The sequence below is a fragment of the Aythya ferina genome, assembly GCF_964211825.1.
Source record: "Aythya ferina genome assembly, chromosome: 1".
In the NCBI taxonomy this organism is placed as follows: domain Eukaryota; kingdom Metazoa; phylum Chordata; class Aves; order Anseriformes; family Anatidae; genus Aythya; species Aythya ferina.
The window spans coordinates 97,207,745-97,224,893 of NC_140296.1; the positions used below are offsets into that span (position 1 = coordinate 97,207,745).

General features: G+C 36.8%; 1 protein-coding gene across 3 annotated transcripts in view; it reads right to left on the reverse strand.

Moving 5' to 3' along the window:
• The window catches only part of SAMSN1 (SAM domain, SH3 domain and nuclear localization signals 1), an 86,308-nt gene that overhangs the window by 65,488 nt on the left and 3,671 nt on the right, over positions 1 to 17,149 (reverse strand). Inside the window, exons 1-5 of one of the 3 annotated variants that reach the window (XM_084519772.1) lie at positions 12,451 to 12,868; positions 10,616 to 10,753; positions 3,989 to 4,029; positions 1,553 to 1,590; positions 233 to 319 (exon numbers count right to left, since the gene is read on the reverse strand). In XM_084519772.1, the coding sequence (XP_084375898.1) occupies positions 233 to 319; positions 1,553 to 1,590; positions 3,989 to 4,029; positions 10,616 to 10,744 (295 nt within the window). In that variant the 5' untranslated portion in view covers positions 10,745 to 10,753; positions 12,451 to 12,868. Of the gene's footprint in view, positions 1 to 232; positions 320 to 1,552; positions 1,591 to 3,988; positions 4,030 to 10,615; positions 10,754 to 12,450; positions 12,869 to 17,149 lie in introns of those variants that run through there. The other 2 variants (XM_084519771.1, XM_084519773.1) reach the window with 2 other exon arrangements.

The window sequence follows — 17,149 nt, forward strand, 5'->3', positions numbered from 1 at the left end:
CTTTGGCCCATGGACCACAGAGTGACTTGTTCACAGTGTGTTCTTATCTTCCTAGTTTTAACGTAAGCTTTATTTAAACTACATTTTCCTTCCTTGAGGACAAAGTAGATCTCAAAAGGACTTGACAAATTATTTAGCTCAATTATTGGTGAAAAATGAAAAATTTTCTTATGTGCCCTTTAAAATACTTTGTGGAAAATGCAAAATCAGCTGAAAAACATTTAGCAATTACCTTCAAGCTGACAGTGCCTTCTGATGTACGAATCATTTTCTGGCTTCCTGGAACCCTGCCAAAGTGTGCCATTCACATTTTTCCTGTCTAAAGTAAAAGCACAGAGAGCAGTCACCTGAATTCATAGCAAATCTGTGAAATAACAGGAAAGTCTATAAAAATAGCATCAGAATATAAATCAAACAAGATTGTGGAATGCTATAGAAACTAGTCAAACATGGAAATGAATAGATGATTTTGCAATATATGAAATTTGATGGACAGAGGCTATTTATTATGGGCCGACTTCAAGTTTTATCATCTTTTCTCACTGTCTAATACCTCATTTAATACTGTTAAAACATGATCAGAATGATTTTTATCTTAACACAGTTTTTAAGACCTAGCAGCCCACAGAACACATGTACCTTTATTTTGCTTCCAGGAATTGCATTATTTTTTTGTTTTGTTTTGTTTGTTTTTAATTTTACAGCTAATCAGATAGTGTGTTAGCACCAGCAAGAAATAGCATCAAAGATGCCCACAACCATGTCACACACATCTAAGACTGATACTGCCTCAGCTTGAATGTGAGAAGCTATATCATCTCCCAAAACTAGGTGGTGATTCTCCTGTTCCCTCGGTAAACAACATAGCGGTCATGCTTCACAGTGTGTTGATAACTATGAAGTTTTTGTACCTTTTTTTCTTTTTTTCTTTCTTTAAACTCAGCTAGGACTAGATACAGCATCTAAATTCCAAACTTCAGAACATAACTAATACAATGTTAACAGGAAGTGCTCACACACGCACACAAAAAAAAAAAAAAAAAAAAGTGTTATTTCCTACAGACGATATACAAAATAGAACTGATTGAATCGAAGTGTGCATGATAATATATATGATAACACAGAGTGTCAGAAACATTTGAAAAAAACCTTGAATTTCTTCTTTGGAAAACTTGTTTGTGAAAGCTGAAGCAAATGAGATAAACATGGGAGAAGGCAGAAAACTGAATTTGATTATATCAGAGAGATTTCGATTTTTTATTGAAATGATTAAAATAAACACTGAACATGCGGGGTATTTCTTGTGCTGTTCCATAATAGATTCTTAAAAATAGAAATCTAACTGGGATTTAAAATGGTTTGGTTTCAGTATCTAATTACAGATATGAATGTAGAAAGGAGAGGGGGGAATACATTGATAGTTTAAGTGTATTTTTTTCCTTCCCTTTCCTTTGCATTTTCTCCAACAGCTGTAAAACAAAACAGAACTTTAATTAAAGTAGGCACTGTGAGATTAGCAAGTTTATAGTAAATGATTGAAAGATTTACTAACCAAATGCTTCATTTTCAGACAGAGACTTCTGGATGGATCTAAAAGAATTAAAAGAATTAACCATTAGCTGAAAGTCAGAATGAAAAAAAGAAAGCACATTTAATCAAATATGGATATTTTCAACCTAATTCTTCAAAGCAGGGCACAGGGATTTAGCTGTGTAATTCCCACTGGCTTTAATTGGGGTTACTTGGCTTTTCTCATTTACTCAATCATCTACTTTCACATGCCACACAAAGCTCTGAAAGCTTCTGAACTTTGACTCTGTAAAAGTATTTCATTCAACTTTCTTTTTGTAATTAAGAATTCATGACTGAATCAGAGAGCCCATCAGAAATAGAATAAGAGATGCTTTTATTTAAACGTGATCTGAAATGTCCTACAACTTACAGAAATTACTGTCTGAAGTTTGGTGACATAATAATGAATTGAACCAAACAGCTACATATGAACACAACATTGCCACAACCTAGAGTGACTTTTTATTGCCCAAATAAACCTTGAGATTTTTGCATGTTTACATCAAGAAATAATGCTAACTCAAGCTTCTATCTGCAGCGAGTAGTTTATAGATCATGAGTTAAATAATACATGAAGTTAACAGAAGAAAAAATAAATCTCTGAATGAAGATTTATTCTGTGAATGAATTTGTTATATTTTACCTATAAAAAATGATAGTAATTCATAAGCTAGAGGATGAAGCCAGAAGATTGTACTAGGCAAAACCAGAGAGTCTTTAATCTGTGATGATAAGCAGAAAGGAAAAAGGACAAAAATTGAAATCCCTCTCTCACATTCAGGTAGGTAGGAGGTGGAAGGTTTCTTGAGTGACAGGATGTAACTGAACTATTGTTTAGTCTGTAAGTCTGTAAGTGCTAATTCCTTTTGAAACTAGTTTGATTTATTCATTTATTTCCAGAGTTCCACTGTTAAGGCATACTTCTGTTTGTTTTGTTTCTACTACTCTTTTGCATTAGTTCCCTCTATGTTTCACAGTGTAAGTGAAAGAGAATGATCATTCCTTATTTACTTTCTGTCATCATCAGTGTGAGTATCATGCCCGGATAAGTGAAGGCTGGACATTCACAGTGAAATATTTGCTATTAAATCTTTTCACATTGAGTGAAATTATTGTAACCAATCTTATTCATTATTCATATTGATTAGTCAAAGGATCAAGATAACCTTTCTAAATTCTGGTTAATAAGTTGGAATAGAGTTAGTTTTAGAATAGAATAGTTTTGTTTGCATTGTAAGATTTGAGAGTGGAACTATAAATTACTAATCCAGTCTCTGGGGAAGACTTGGTTCTGATCTAAGCAAGAGACCTGTGCAGGTAGGTGACTGCATCATATTTGGTAGAGCTATTTTAAATGATTTATCTTTGGGTAAACCCATGCCAGCCCACACAGTAGTTTGGTTTCCTTAAAAGTATTAAAGGATGATGAGAAAAATAAGAATAACAAAGTTATATCCATACTTAGATTAATGGAAGTCTGGAAAGGGAGAATGTTTTTACAAAGTCCTATCTGGTCACAGATAACAGATTTCACGGCACTGAGCACATACATCTCTGTGTTTGCAGCTGATAATTTACTAGTAGTTTTATCAGATGACAAAAATAGAGGAAATCTCTTTATTAAGACAAATGAGGCTTTCACTGAAATCATTACCTATTTTGAAATTTCTCAGCAATAGACATAGATAACATTGCTTTTCTAAGTTTACTGGGGCCCCACCTAAAAAATGAAAAAATAATATGATATCCAGGGATTTTCATGTCTGTCACAGCCAGACAGATAAGATCTTTGTGTATCATTCCATTAGGCAGGATTTCATTTGAAGGGAACATCTTCAGTAATGCAATAACCTTCCATTTCAAGACAAAAAAAATTTCTCAAAATAAATTCCTGTTTACTAATATTTATTAATCATTAACCCAAACCAATGTACTGTGTCTTAACAAATTGAAGTGAAATATGCTGCTGTCTCAAATGTACTTGATAAAATACAGTCTGACCCACTTAATCTGAATCATTTTGCAAACTAATTTTTTATTTGGATTAAATACACAAAGAACTCTTCAGAAGATTATCAGGTCAATGGTACAAACATGCTAAAAAATAGGTTACCACTTCAATCTTTCAGAAAAGCAGGCATATGGTTAAACCAAGCTCAGATTAACTGCATTTGATTTTAGCTGTCCTGGTCCCATTATTTTGGAAGAAAGCTTTATGTATATGAAAAAAAAATCACGGCAAAAGAGCTTTACCAATGCATTACAAGCTTGCTACTTGCTTCCCAACTGCAACATTAATACATGTACTCTCTGAAAATTAATGCAACATTGGCAAACACATTCATAAAACAACAAAGGTGAAAAGAACAGACAAATATAGTGACACTGTGTAGATCTTGAACTGGTCTCAACTTACTTTCTTTTTTTGGTCACTGTGTTCTCAAAGTCAGGAAATTCCTTTTAAAAAGATAGAGAAAAAAAAAAAAGACTATGAAAATCAGAAATCCAAATATAATATTTTCCTCACTGGAAGGACACTGAAAGATGCTTTTATGTACTTTTGAGGCATGTTTATATAATAATATCCACTATTATTCCCTGTCTTTTTCTAACAGCTGAAGCTGTGGAGGACAGTGCAGCAGAGAATATATGTAGTTAGGTGTCCTGATTTTAAGTGTTTTCAATATCAATGACTCCCAAGAAGTTGACATTGACAACTGGAAAACCCCTGAAAAATCAGAGCACAACACTCTTACCCCAAGAAAGCACATTACATTTCTAACATAATGTGATTATTTAAAATATTGCCTCCAAAATATAAAGTTCTCTGAGGATAAAATGCCCACAAATTACAATGGGACATAGCGTTCTAAGGAACACAGAAAGATGCAAACCGTGAAACCCCAATGCATTCAGAGGAAGTCTGTACGTGGAAGAGACCAGGAAACAATGCAAGTAAAACAAAGTCATTTAAGTCAACCTGATAAAGCTCTAAGAGGCACAAAATCAGAATCAAATGCTGGGCTGGAGGCAAGACCACTGAGCTGCATGGCCCCAGCTGATGGCCACCTGCCCGCACTTGATGAGCAAGTTTTGGTTGAACATCTGCTTAAACCTTTCATCACCTGCTTCCTGTTCTCTCCTTGTGCTGCACGGAAATTCTCAGTACCTAGTTGTCTGGATCATAGAAGATTACGTTGTTGTCCTTCTTTGGAGACCAAGCAGTGGCTGGCAACTACAGAGTCTGGGACTTTCTTTAAATAAAGTACATAGAAAAAGAAAAAACATGGCAAAAAGGAAGAGAACGGTTATGCGTGTGTTGAAAGACTGAAGAAAAGGGTGCCTTGCTCTGTAAGGAATGCCATAACATCTTCCTGCATCTTTGCTGTCACAGTCACCCTGGAACTTGAGCTTAATTTTAACTTTAAGTAAACCTGAGGATGTCATTCTAGGACAGAAGAGATCTCCGATCTGAATACTATTTTGATATCTCCCAAGATAGAATATAAAAGCACTATATCACTTTCATATTTATGTCTTCCATTCTGGAAAGCAGAAACCAGGGTAAAAACATTCATGATGAATGCCATTTCAATCTGTTGGGCAACAAGACACGTTCAAAACCAAACCAAACCAAAGCAAAACTTTTTTTTAATTGTTATTTATTTATTTTTATTTTCCTTCATCTACTTCTGCAGATCTCTGGCTACAGTAATTTTAAAATGACATTCAGGTTGCATGGTGAAAAGCCAAAACACGTTCTACATAAAATTGTACAAGTGCATAACCAAGCATTTTATATTTTTCTCCTCTCTCAGTAAAACCCAGCATAGATTTATTTATTTATTTGTTTAATTTTCTTCAGAGACTGTGTTATGAAAAGCTTGCTTTACTGAACTGAGGTTATTTCAGCTGAGTGTAGGATGTGCTACAGAAGAATACTTCTGAAGTATCTGGACATTTGAGAACGCTAATAATTGCATGCATTTTCTACTTTTTTTTTTTTTTCAAGTATATATTCATTCACAGATGCTGCATGCAGATCAAAAGAGCATACCCTTTACCTTGAAATATTGCAAGCAACATGAATAAAACTTCTTGCAGAAAACAAATCAAAACAAAACAAAATAGCATGTTTGTCTTGGGACAAATCTTTTCATAGCTCTAAAGAAGTGTTTAAAAGATGTTGAAAAAGAGATTTTAAGGCTCTTAAAAAGGGTAACACCAGCAATCTCATGATGATTTAAAACCATCAACATTTCGACTTAAAAGATGCTCATTAAAGTAAGCATTATGCATAGAGGTCAGCGACCACAGGTAAGTCAGAATCTATATATGAACCAGGGCAAAAACTGGAGACTTGGCACTATCTAAGATTCAGTGTGGTCATATACCTGGAAATATTAATTCACATCTTCACATGCCAAACATCTGATATGGAACATGAAACAGACTTTAAGTTTAATCTTTTGCTCTACAATTTGAAACCAACATATCAGCATCAGTTTCTTAAATTGCAGTGAAAAAATCATGTATGGCATATGCTGAGGCGATACTGTGGTGAGTTCACTAGATATCATGGGATGCAGAGTTGCAATAGAATAGGACAGTGGATTTCATTGGCCATTGAAAAATGGCTCCTTTCATTGAATGCTCCTCTTCCTTCTATGTTTGAATCAGCTGGCTAGTTTGGGGAACAAGAATAAATCATTCTTGTTTGTACTTCTTTCTCTTTAAGACTCTTCAGTACTTATACTATATATAGTATATATATACTATATATACTATATATATATATATATAGTATATATATATATACTATATAAACTATATATACTATTATACTATAAAGCCCTACAACTTTAATGTCTAACTAAGAATTAAGCACTTTTATGAGCATGTTTTAGCTTAGAATTAAATTAAATTTCGTCTAGAATCTACTCTCTACATTCTCCGAAGTGCATCATTATCTTTTCAATGGGAACAATTCCCTATTCCATATATGAATAGCCTGCTTCCTAATAGCAAACTCATGTATGTAGAAACTCAGTATTATGAATTTTTTAATAAAGTCCTTTCCTCTCTGCTTTTGTCAAGTAACTCTGAATTAAATAATCAATCCATCTGGTATTTACAAGCTGGCTGAGAAAACTAGAGCTCCTGAGTCTGTTAGATTTCCAAACAGAGAAAAGATGATTTCAGTTAACTGAAATCTTTCCTTCAATGGCATCAATGGAATGCCAATTACAACACTGCATACTGAAGTATGTATCATGACTGATTGTGATTTTGCTGGCAATAACTTAGACTGATAAATTATTTGGCACTTTTCTGATATATAGGGTAGTCAATCATATCACAGTTAGCAGTTGAAAAATATTTGGATCTTATGATATTTGTGATTGCAATCTGATGGGAAATATATGAAAATAGTTTTAATATGGAAGTGTTTTTTTTTTTCCTAAGAAGCTGAAGACGGGTCATGGGGTAGAATACTGCAACACCAAGCTACAAGAGGTGCAGGATGAAGAAATTCATTTTCCATGTTAATAACACTGTTGGAAGCAAAGGGTTCATGATTCACTATGTACTCTTGGCTACCAGCTGCTTCCAAGGAAAGCCTGATTCAACCTTCCTATAAGGTTCAGAAACAGCTCAGTAAACCTAGTTTTTGCTTTCTGTCTGAGAATATGATTGAAGCTGAGCAACATGCAAAGTATCCAGGAAGTTAACAGGCCAGTTCCCTGTGAGGATTAAAATCAAAAGACAAGTGTGTATAACTGGCACAAGCCATTACCACAGGAACACAGATTGGGAACATTCCAGGCAAAACATTTCATATACTAAACAGGTCATCTAAGTTATGTGAAAAAACAGTGTACACAAAAGATTATTCTTCATCCAGAATGCGTCATTTGGGCACATATTTTGCCAGGAGCAAAAATAATCAAAAAGGTGTCCAAAGAGTGTGTTGTCTGAATTATATCATGCATGGCTCCAGACACCTCAGGACCCTGTATTTTCCATGTCTCTGGTGAAACATCACTGCCCAACTGTGATTAGGACAAATCACAACAGAAAAGATAAATGCAAGACAATAATTACTTTGCTCCAATAGGAGAAAAATTTCCTCTTGTACTAGCCTCGCTCTTGTGTTGAGGGTGGCATACCTGAAATGTCTGCCCTATTGATTTATAAAGAAAAAAGGAAGGGTGCAAAGTGTCCCAGGAAGATGTGCAGTGCCAGGCTGCTCCATCCTGAGATGTAACAGCACTGTGGAATCTGCATGGCCATGGCTCAGCCAACCATTTAAACATACACTCAAGCTCATACCTACTTAGCAATGCACTTAAGTATGTGCATTACTGAATAATGATAGATGGCTGAATCAGGGCCTGAGGGAGCCAATAATGTTCTGAATTTATCATGCTATGGGGGCCTTCCTGTAGCATGAAACCAAGTGACGGAATTAAAAATGGGAGAGAAGTACAAATGGGCTCAGTTAATAAGCTTAACGGCTTCATCCAAGGTGTAGGTCTAATAACTCACATGCTATAAATAGTAGATAAGATTACACAGTCCTTTGGCCTTAGCAGCATTTTTCCATAGGTCTTACTGTCGACACGTCATCACTAATCTTGTTTTCCATTTCTAGTGAGTATTTTATAAATAACCGTTTTGATTCTACAGCCAGCACAGTGACACAGCATCAAGCGTTATTTTTAGTTAAGTGCTGAGCTGAATATTCTCTAAAAACAGAGCACAATAAAGCCGACAGCCAGTCTTATGAGGCTTCTTGTTAATATCTAGTGAGCCAACAGCTTGCTTTCCCACTTTCCCTAGCTTTTATTGATGATGAAATTTAAATTTATGATGAATAAATGTGCCATCGGTAAAACATCCCTTTAGGAAACAGAAATGTATCATAAGAGTTAGAAGAAAACAAAACAAAAAAAAAAGGTTTCTAATATTCACTGTTATACATGCATCTTCATGGACTTGGCAGTGTCATCCCCCCACCCCCCAAAAAAAAACAAAAAAAAAAAAAAAAAAAACACAAACAAACAGTACTGAGCAATATAAGAATGAATTGCTACAATTTGTTCAGATTAATATATATGATTTTATAATCCTACACTAACATTTTAGCTGCTTTTCTATGCTTTTCTAGGCTGGCTGAACAAAAATAAAGTTCTGTATTGGGCAGGTTGATTACTTTTATTTAGCTGAAAAATGTATCAAACCTGACTCAAAATAATGAGGACTCTGAAGAAATGCTGCTGTATCAGAAAACAGAACAAAATAAGAAAAAGCAAAAATTAAAAAGCCTGAGGTCACTGCATCCTTAATTCTTACCATTCCACATTGTAACAAGCTGGTACTGAACACAGTTTTACAGATCTGTCTCTATCATACCTTGACAAGACAAAGGACAGTTTCTAACAGTTATCTTTAGCAAAGTATATGAGGAGGTCATTTGTCACATGTTGGACACAAACAAAAAAGCAAATCTGCTCTTAATTTTTGTTTCACTTTGGCTAAATCCAGTTCCTAGCAGATAGGCATTGTACAAAGAAATATTAGTGTAGTTGTCTTTAACTGGTAAGCTGACTTGCAGTCATACAAAAAGGGAAAGGCTGAATGCATGTAGAAGCTGATCTACAGTGTCTCACCTTCATTCAAAGAATAGCATGTTTCAGTATGGTTGTGTACCACAGCCCTAGCCAAATAGATAGAGCTCTGCATATCTGACATACTGCAAGCATGCTAAGATCAAGTTACAGCCATATTTCACAACCATGCTTAAAAACACTTAGCTGGAACAGTGTAGAGGGGGCTTGTTTTTATAGCAATGATGTCACAACCAGATAATGGGGAGAATCCTGTCACACAGGAAAGCGTCTCCCACTTGCTGCAGTAAAACTGTAATGCAGGCACATCTCAGAGTCCAGGCTCATACATCTGTGCTGATCTGATGGGGCCTCTGGAGATTTCTGCACTGCTATGCTCTCAAGACCAGAACTATTACACAGAGCATCAAGGTGATTACCTGGCAGAGAGCATGCACAGAGCAAGATGGTTGCAGCAGAAGGGTCTGAGAAGAACAAGTTATTCATTTCCCTTCCTTCAAGATTCAACAAGTGCATGCAGCAATTCCCCGGCCATTCTCCTATCCCATCAGCTGACCTGCTCCACACAAGTACTGCATGCAAACCTGCCTTCTGATTCTGCAATACCATAGCCCCAATATAGGACCTACCTATATGACATATAGCACCTAAGTCACAGGACATATGGGTAAAACCTGGTGTAATTTGTGAAGGTAAGGCAGTCTCTCTTCCTTGAATAATGAACAGCGTGGTTTCTTTTTATTTCTTCATCAGACTGCATCATATGTCACTATTTGGCAAAGATATAGTAACTATAAGTGAGGCATTGTTAAGCAGAGAAAAGAGATTATAAAATGAAAGAGACTATAAAATTTAATATACTATATTAAACTATTTTTCAAAGCCTCATACCAATAACATACCAATAATAAAGAATTAAGTAGGGTAATATTTATGAAGAAGAAAAAACAGAAAACAACTTCCTTCACTTGTTCACCTAACAATGTCTTACGAGGTGTAAAGGCTATTCCACTGAGGCCATCAGTTACAAAATTCATACAACCCACACTTTCAAAAAGACAAGTAAAGACATTGATAGTAGATCCTGTAAACACATGCTCTACTAATATATGTGCCCAGTATTTCCACACATTATTACTTGCAAAGAGAAATTTCCTTGTATTGTGAAGCAGTACTAATCTCAGTTTCTTGCTAGCTGTATAGAAACTCATGACCTCTTTCTAAAGTGTGCTTGTTAAGACTGGACAGAAATCAGGTCATTGGGTACAGGGATGAGATATGAACAATGGCTCTAAAGAGTCTAAATACTTCAAACTGGCAGCTGAGCCAGCTGAATACACGTGAGTCTGCACACACTCTAATATTATTTATTCCAAGACACATTGCATACTTTGCAATTAAACTTTACTTACCAAAGACATAGACCTATCAGGCAGTCCACAGTTTACATGCATGCTCACAGGAGTGCTTGCCCAGCTGCCAATACTAGTTGTATCCTTGGGTTCTTGATGTTCTGGGACAGGCTCATACAAGCTGTCCATGGAACCCTCCTAAAACAAATTGAAACAGATTTTCAAAGTTGAACACTTATAAACCCACTTAAAAAAAACAAAAACAAAAACAAAAAAACAAACATCAATTCTGTATGATTTACAAAATAAAAAGACTGTTTTTCATCCATTATCTCTTGAAATCCTTAATTTCTTCTCTCTTTAAAAAGCACATGACAATTGATTATAGTAAGCGCCAGAATGCGGCAGTTCATGGTATCACAACATAGATTCCACAGATTGGCAGGAGTAAAGCTGAGGGTACAATAAAAACAAGCATTATCAGTTCAGGAGGAGTTAAATCAGATGTATATCTTCTCCTGAATACTACAAGAAATTTCTGTGAAAACAGTACATTATGAAAATATTTACAAAAACTATAAAAATGTTAATACTTGTTATTCATAGGAAATGTTAATTTGATGCAAAAAGCTAACCCTATTCCTATAGCAGTTAACAAAAACAATGCTGCCAACTCCCAGAATTTTGAGCCATGACTTCAGCCCCCAAAGTCATGTCAATGGCTAGAAATGAATTAAAAATAGATTCCATTTGCATTCAAATGTTTGAACTTTATGTTATAATATACATGTTGGCTTTTTCTCCAGCCAACAAGAACACATTTTAATAGAAAACAAGATTTTCACATTTAACCCACAACTCCAGGATCAAATACTTCATATACATGCCACCATTCCACAATTCAAGACCCTAACTGAAAGCAAATGGCAAGACTGAAAACACTCTAACTAATAATCCTAGATTTTAGATGTTGCCACTTTGATCTGCATTGAATATTTTCCCAATGAATTTTGATCACTGATTTTAACTGCATTAATTAAGGAATAAATAATTTTTTAGCAGCATGACTTATAGCAGAACACCAGTATTGAAATCAATGTGTCATTTTATAAAAACATTTATTCCTTTAGTACAGAAGATAAACACAGATGCATATTTGAAGCTATTTTGCTAATATGTAATTTTTACAGTCAATATGACTGACTGGTGAACAGCAGTTCAAACAAATGATTTATTTTTGCAACCACAATGTTCATCTATGGAACTTTATTTGCTTCAGTCTACTAGAGTCTTGATAAGCCAAGATAAATGTTGTGGGAGATATATTACAGATTGAACCTCTTGAAAACGTTTATTACACACCAGAATTCATTCTCATTATTAATGAGTTAATGCTTCCTGGTAATGTGGGAGATGGGTTATGAAGCAGACTACTCATGGCTGGTGCACCTTACAAGCTGAGCCTGGGTCTTGAAAGCAACTACATTTATTTCTGCTTGGACCTGGCTCAATATTACAATGGTTTTGTCTGTCCCACACTTGCATTTTCTAAATAAGAATGCCCACTAAAATCCATCATTTGAGCACTGGTTAGCAAGGTTTTAAATACCCCCATTAGAAGGAAAAATGAACATTTGGGTTAAGAAAGTGGGATAATAGCACAGACAGCAATCAGCGATGCTCAGATCAAATACCCTTAAGACCTTCTCATATTGAGAAGACACATTTTTCCATTGTAAACCAAAGGAAATTCAGTAGAGTCTGAACAGATTAAAGTGTCTGGTATGCTGCCAGATCTACAGGCTTTCCAGGACTATAATGAAGAAAAGTCTGTGTGTATCCATATGCCATAACCTTTCTTATCTTAGTCCTTCTAATAAGCATTCATACAGTACCTTCCAAAGAGGTGTGTGTATATATATTTTTTAATCTTCAGGAAGAGGACAGGCAGGAGAAACTATGCAAAGACTCCTTCAAAAGAGTGATATTTTTTACTTTAACTGTGTTACCATGTAACAATGATGGTTTGGGCTCCAGGTCTGAAGTTCTGGAGTGAACATTTCTGGATAAAAATGATGAGTTTAAAACCTTGTTACACACTTCCAGGATTCACGTTGTAAAATGCAACCATATACTTCTCCCTCAATGGGACATAACACTGGACCTTGCTGAAAAGAGTATTAGATTAAGAGTTGAAAGCATAAAAAAGCATAAAAGAGTGCCTGTGTGAAAGGTATGGGGTGAGGGCTGGGAAGAAGGTGAGGGTTGGGGGCAAGGCAAACGGGGGGCCATGAAAGAGGAAAGGAAGGTGATGAGAGAGTGAAATGGGTAGGAGAGGAGGGGGCATAAAGAGGGGCTCTGAGAAAGTGCTCAATGAGGAGGGAGAACATGCAAGGAAGCCCAAACAGGAAAGAAATGTTGTGAAATAAAGATGGAGTGTGGGGGCATCAGAAAGGGCAGGTGCACACAGAAAAGTAGATTGCAGAAAAGAGCAAGTGCATGTGAGAAAATGAGGGCTTGAGAAATGTGAAGGTCATGACAAAAAGAGGGTGAAGAAAAGCATGTGAGGAGTGCAGAGTGAGAAAGTATAAGTGTACATAGGGAATGATGTAAAGGAAAGCGAGTGCTTGAGCATGTGCGAAAGGGAGCATGTGCATGCAAGGGAAAGTGCACACCAGAAAGTGTTTATGGAAGAGCAAGGTGGCACAGGAAAGAGAATATTGAGAAGAGAGATGACATGAGAAAGAAAGCAAGTACAAGGGCATGAGAGAGAACAAGCACATGGTTGCAGGTAAGAAAGTGAGAGTGTGACAAAGACTGGTCATAAGAAAGAGAACAAGGGCATGAGAAAAGGAGTGGGCTTTGTGAAGAGCATGCCATCATCCAGAAAAAGTGAGTGGGGAAGAAAGGAAGAGAATAAGGGAGAAAGAACAAGAGAGAAACTGTGAGAGAGCAGCACGGGAAAAACAGCATGTAAGGACATAAGAGGTAGAAAAGATGGAAAGGTGCAAGCTGCCAAGAAAGGGGGTGAGGTCTCAAAAACTGGGGTTGTCAGAAAGGGTGTGAGGGTGTGAGGAGAGGTTTAAGAGCACAAGAAAGGGAGGGAGGTTGTGAGAAAGGGAATGAGCACACAAAGTGCATTGTTGTGTGTGGGAGAGCACAGATGCACATGGGAGAAAAAGCAAGAGCTGGGAGTTAGGGGACCAGCAGAGATGGAAAGGGCCTCCAAGAGAGCTCTCAAGAAAGAATAAGAGAAAACTCCCCCAAGAAAAAGCAGGCAAAAGAAAGGATGGGCATGAGGGCACAAGGCAGAGTGCAAGTATGCAAAGGGCATGATCATGTGTGATGAGGAGTGAGTGCACACATGAGAGAAAGGAAGAGGGGGTGAGAGAGATGAGGGTGGAGAAACAATGAAAGGGACAGAGCAAAGAGAATGCAAGAGAGAATTGTTGAGACAGAGAGGAAGAAAGACAAGGGGATAGGAAACAAGGGGGAAATGATGAAAGTAAAAGTGTGAGAGGAGAGAAAAAAGGGAAGAGAGGAGAGAGTAAGAGGGTGGAGAGGGAGAGGGAGGGAAGTGGGTTGTGTGCAGAAATGAGCAGGGAGGGAAAGAGAATATGCACATGAGGAAGCAGGTGCAAGGACATGAGAGGATGAGATTGAGGTTGTGAGGAAAGGCATGGCAGTGCAAGATAGGGTGCAAGAGTGCAAGAAAGAAAGGAAGGGTGTGAGAAGGGGAGGAGGTGCAAGAGAGGGGAGTATTAAGTTCAAGAAAAAGTGAATGCATGCAAAAGAGAGTGCACATTCCATGCATGTGGAAAAGCTAGTGTAAAGTTGCAAGAAGGTGTGTGAAATTGCAAGAAACAGTGGAGTTAAGAGAAAGGGCATTAGGGCATAAGAAAATGAGCATGCATGAGAAAAAGCAAGCACACTCAATAAAGTGCACATGATTAAGGGAAAGAGGGGAGAGGAGAGGCAGTAAGAGGAGAGCTAGAGGGAAGAAAAACAGTGAGAAGGAGAGATAGTGAGAAAGCAGTGGAAAGAACTAGCATGTGAGAAATTAAGAGCATGAGAGAAAGAGAATGCTTAAGAAAGGGAACACAAGAATGCGTGAGCATGTGCAAGAAAAGAAGCACAAGAGATGAGGGAGCATGAGCATGCAAGAAAGGGAAAGGAGTGAACAAGGAACAGAGCATGAATGCACAAGAATTAACAAGGTGTTGAGAGAGAAAGATGGTGAGAGAAAAAGTGTGCATGAAAGCAAACATATGGTTGTGAGACAGACTGAACATGAGATTGCAAGAAAAGGGCATGAGGTTGTAAGAAAGAGCACAAGGTTGCAAGAAAGTGTGTAATGTCATGAGAAAAGTCTGTGAAAAAGGGTGTGCTAGACTGCATGAGAGAAAGAAGAGGAAAGGGAAGGGGAAGGTGGGACAAAGAGATTGGCAGAGGAAGAGAAGAGAACGTGAGAAGAATGTGAAGCAAAGAGATGTGGTGGGAAAAAGTGAAAGCACATGCAGTAAAGTAAGGGTGTGACAGTGAGAATAAGGTGGCAAGAAAGCGTGCATGGTTGTGAGATAGGGTAAGGGCATGAAAGAGGTGCAAGGAGGGACATGAGACAGAGAGCAATGGTGTGAGGAAGGGAGCAGGCTTGAGAAAAGTTGTGACTTTGTGAGAAAGAGCCAGCATGGGAGAAAGAACAAATTCATGGAAGAGAGAATGAAGCAGAGGGTGTCAGGGAGAGAGAACGAGCACAGGGACATGCAAGGAAGAGACTGAGCATGTGGGGAAAGCCTGTGTGAGGGCATGAGAAATGAGAAATACTGGGTGTGGAAAAGGTGTGGGCACAAGAAAACATGAGCACGTGCAAGAGAGTAAGTGTGTACCAAAAAAGTGTATAAGAAAGACAACGCTATGCCAATAAACTTCTATTACACAAACATTAAGTCTCATTTAAAAGCTATCAATATGAAAAATCTCCAGAAAATCCACCCCTTTTAACCTCTAATTCATGCAGCACTTCCATATCCACTTCCTAAAACCTGCTATTTTTACTACTGTTCCATTTGTAAGACACACACACAACAGAATCTGTTAGGCCATATCGGGAATTCTTCGGATACATGGGTATATGGAGACACAAATTTCTTTCTCTGGCAAAATAAGGTCAATATTTACTTATTCTGAAAAGGGGAAATGTAATATTGTTACACAAAAAATGTTGGTATTTTGCTGTTGTTGGGGTTTGCTAGGACAAAAAGATCATTCACAAAGTAGTGTCTAGGTCTGCCCTTTGCAACCAACATCAATCAATGAGAGAAAATTCTTTGCAGATATGAGCTGGTGTAGACTTTGTATTTATTCAGCTCCTTTAGTAGTTCTGAGCACATTAAACGGCACAGGACAATACAAGAGAGAGCAGAAAAAAACAATAACTTAATTCTGTAGTACCTAGTACTTCTTTCTCCTACAAAGTATAAGGAAGCATTTTAAAGCCCTTTGCTTTGGGAATTTTATGGGAGAAAAGATTCTAATTCAGAGCTAGAAGAAAATAATTGTCTGCAGTTCTTTACTTTTCATGTTATTATTATCATGGTGTGCAGTGACTACATGAATCATAAAGCAGAGAGAAGCACATTTTGCAATGCAGTCGGATCATTCTCCAACACAGAATTTAACTGTGAACTCTTGTGTATTATGGGGTGACAACTAGCCAACTAAACAGAACAAGAAGATGTTCTACATGGAAAGCATGGCAGCTTGAATGCTCAGATGTCTTCTACTCACACTACACTTCAGAAGATGTTCCTTCCACATTCAGTTATTTTTTTTTTTGTTAAAACACATTTTAAAATCAAATCTGTTTCTGAGTAGCATCATGTCCTAATGCCCATAGCAGCATTAGAATCTTTCTATTTATACTATGGTTTCTTTAACATAAGGGGGTTCCGTGTAGTTATTAATATATCACACAATTTTTTTAATATGAATTTTCTCTGTATTCTTTACAGTAGAAACATTAGTTTAGTAACAATGGCTGTTTTAGTGAATAACATTAGATGTAATGCATATGTTGCAGTCAGAACATCTTTAAACCAACTATTAAAAACAAACAAACAAACAAACAAAAAAAAAAACAAAAAAAAACATAACTAGTTCTATTCTACTTAAAATCACTGAGATGATGAGGCTTTTGCTCAGTACTTTACTTTTTATGCAAAACTGATAGTAAGAAAGATACCATATGGAAGAGAAATAGACAAATGCAAGGGATCTTATTTGGCTTAAACCCAAAGATTAGTGCTCAACTTGAAGAACTAATTTGAGCATCCATGTGATTATGAGTGTTGTGTCCTTTCCCTATCTCCCTTCTTTCACAGGTTTCTGATATATATGTGTTGGCACCCCTGAAACATCTGAAATTCTCCCATCTTCATCAGTTCCATTGCTAACACTACTGTTCAGTGCTAAAGGGTTGGAAATAGACTTTAAATACTGCCTTTGTAAGGATCTTTTCCACACCCCTCATATCCAGTTTCTTATGGAAACTACTGAAATTCAATTTTTCTTTGAACCAGAAATACATCTGGCTTT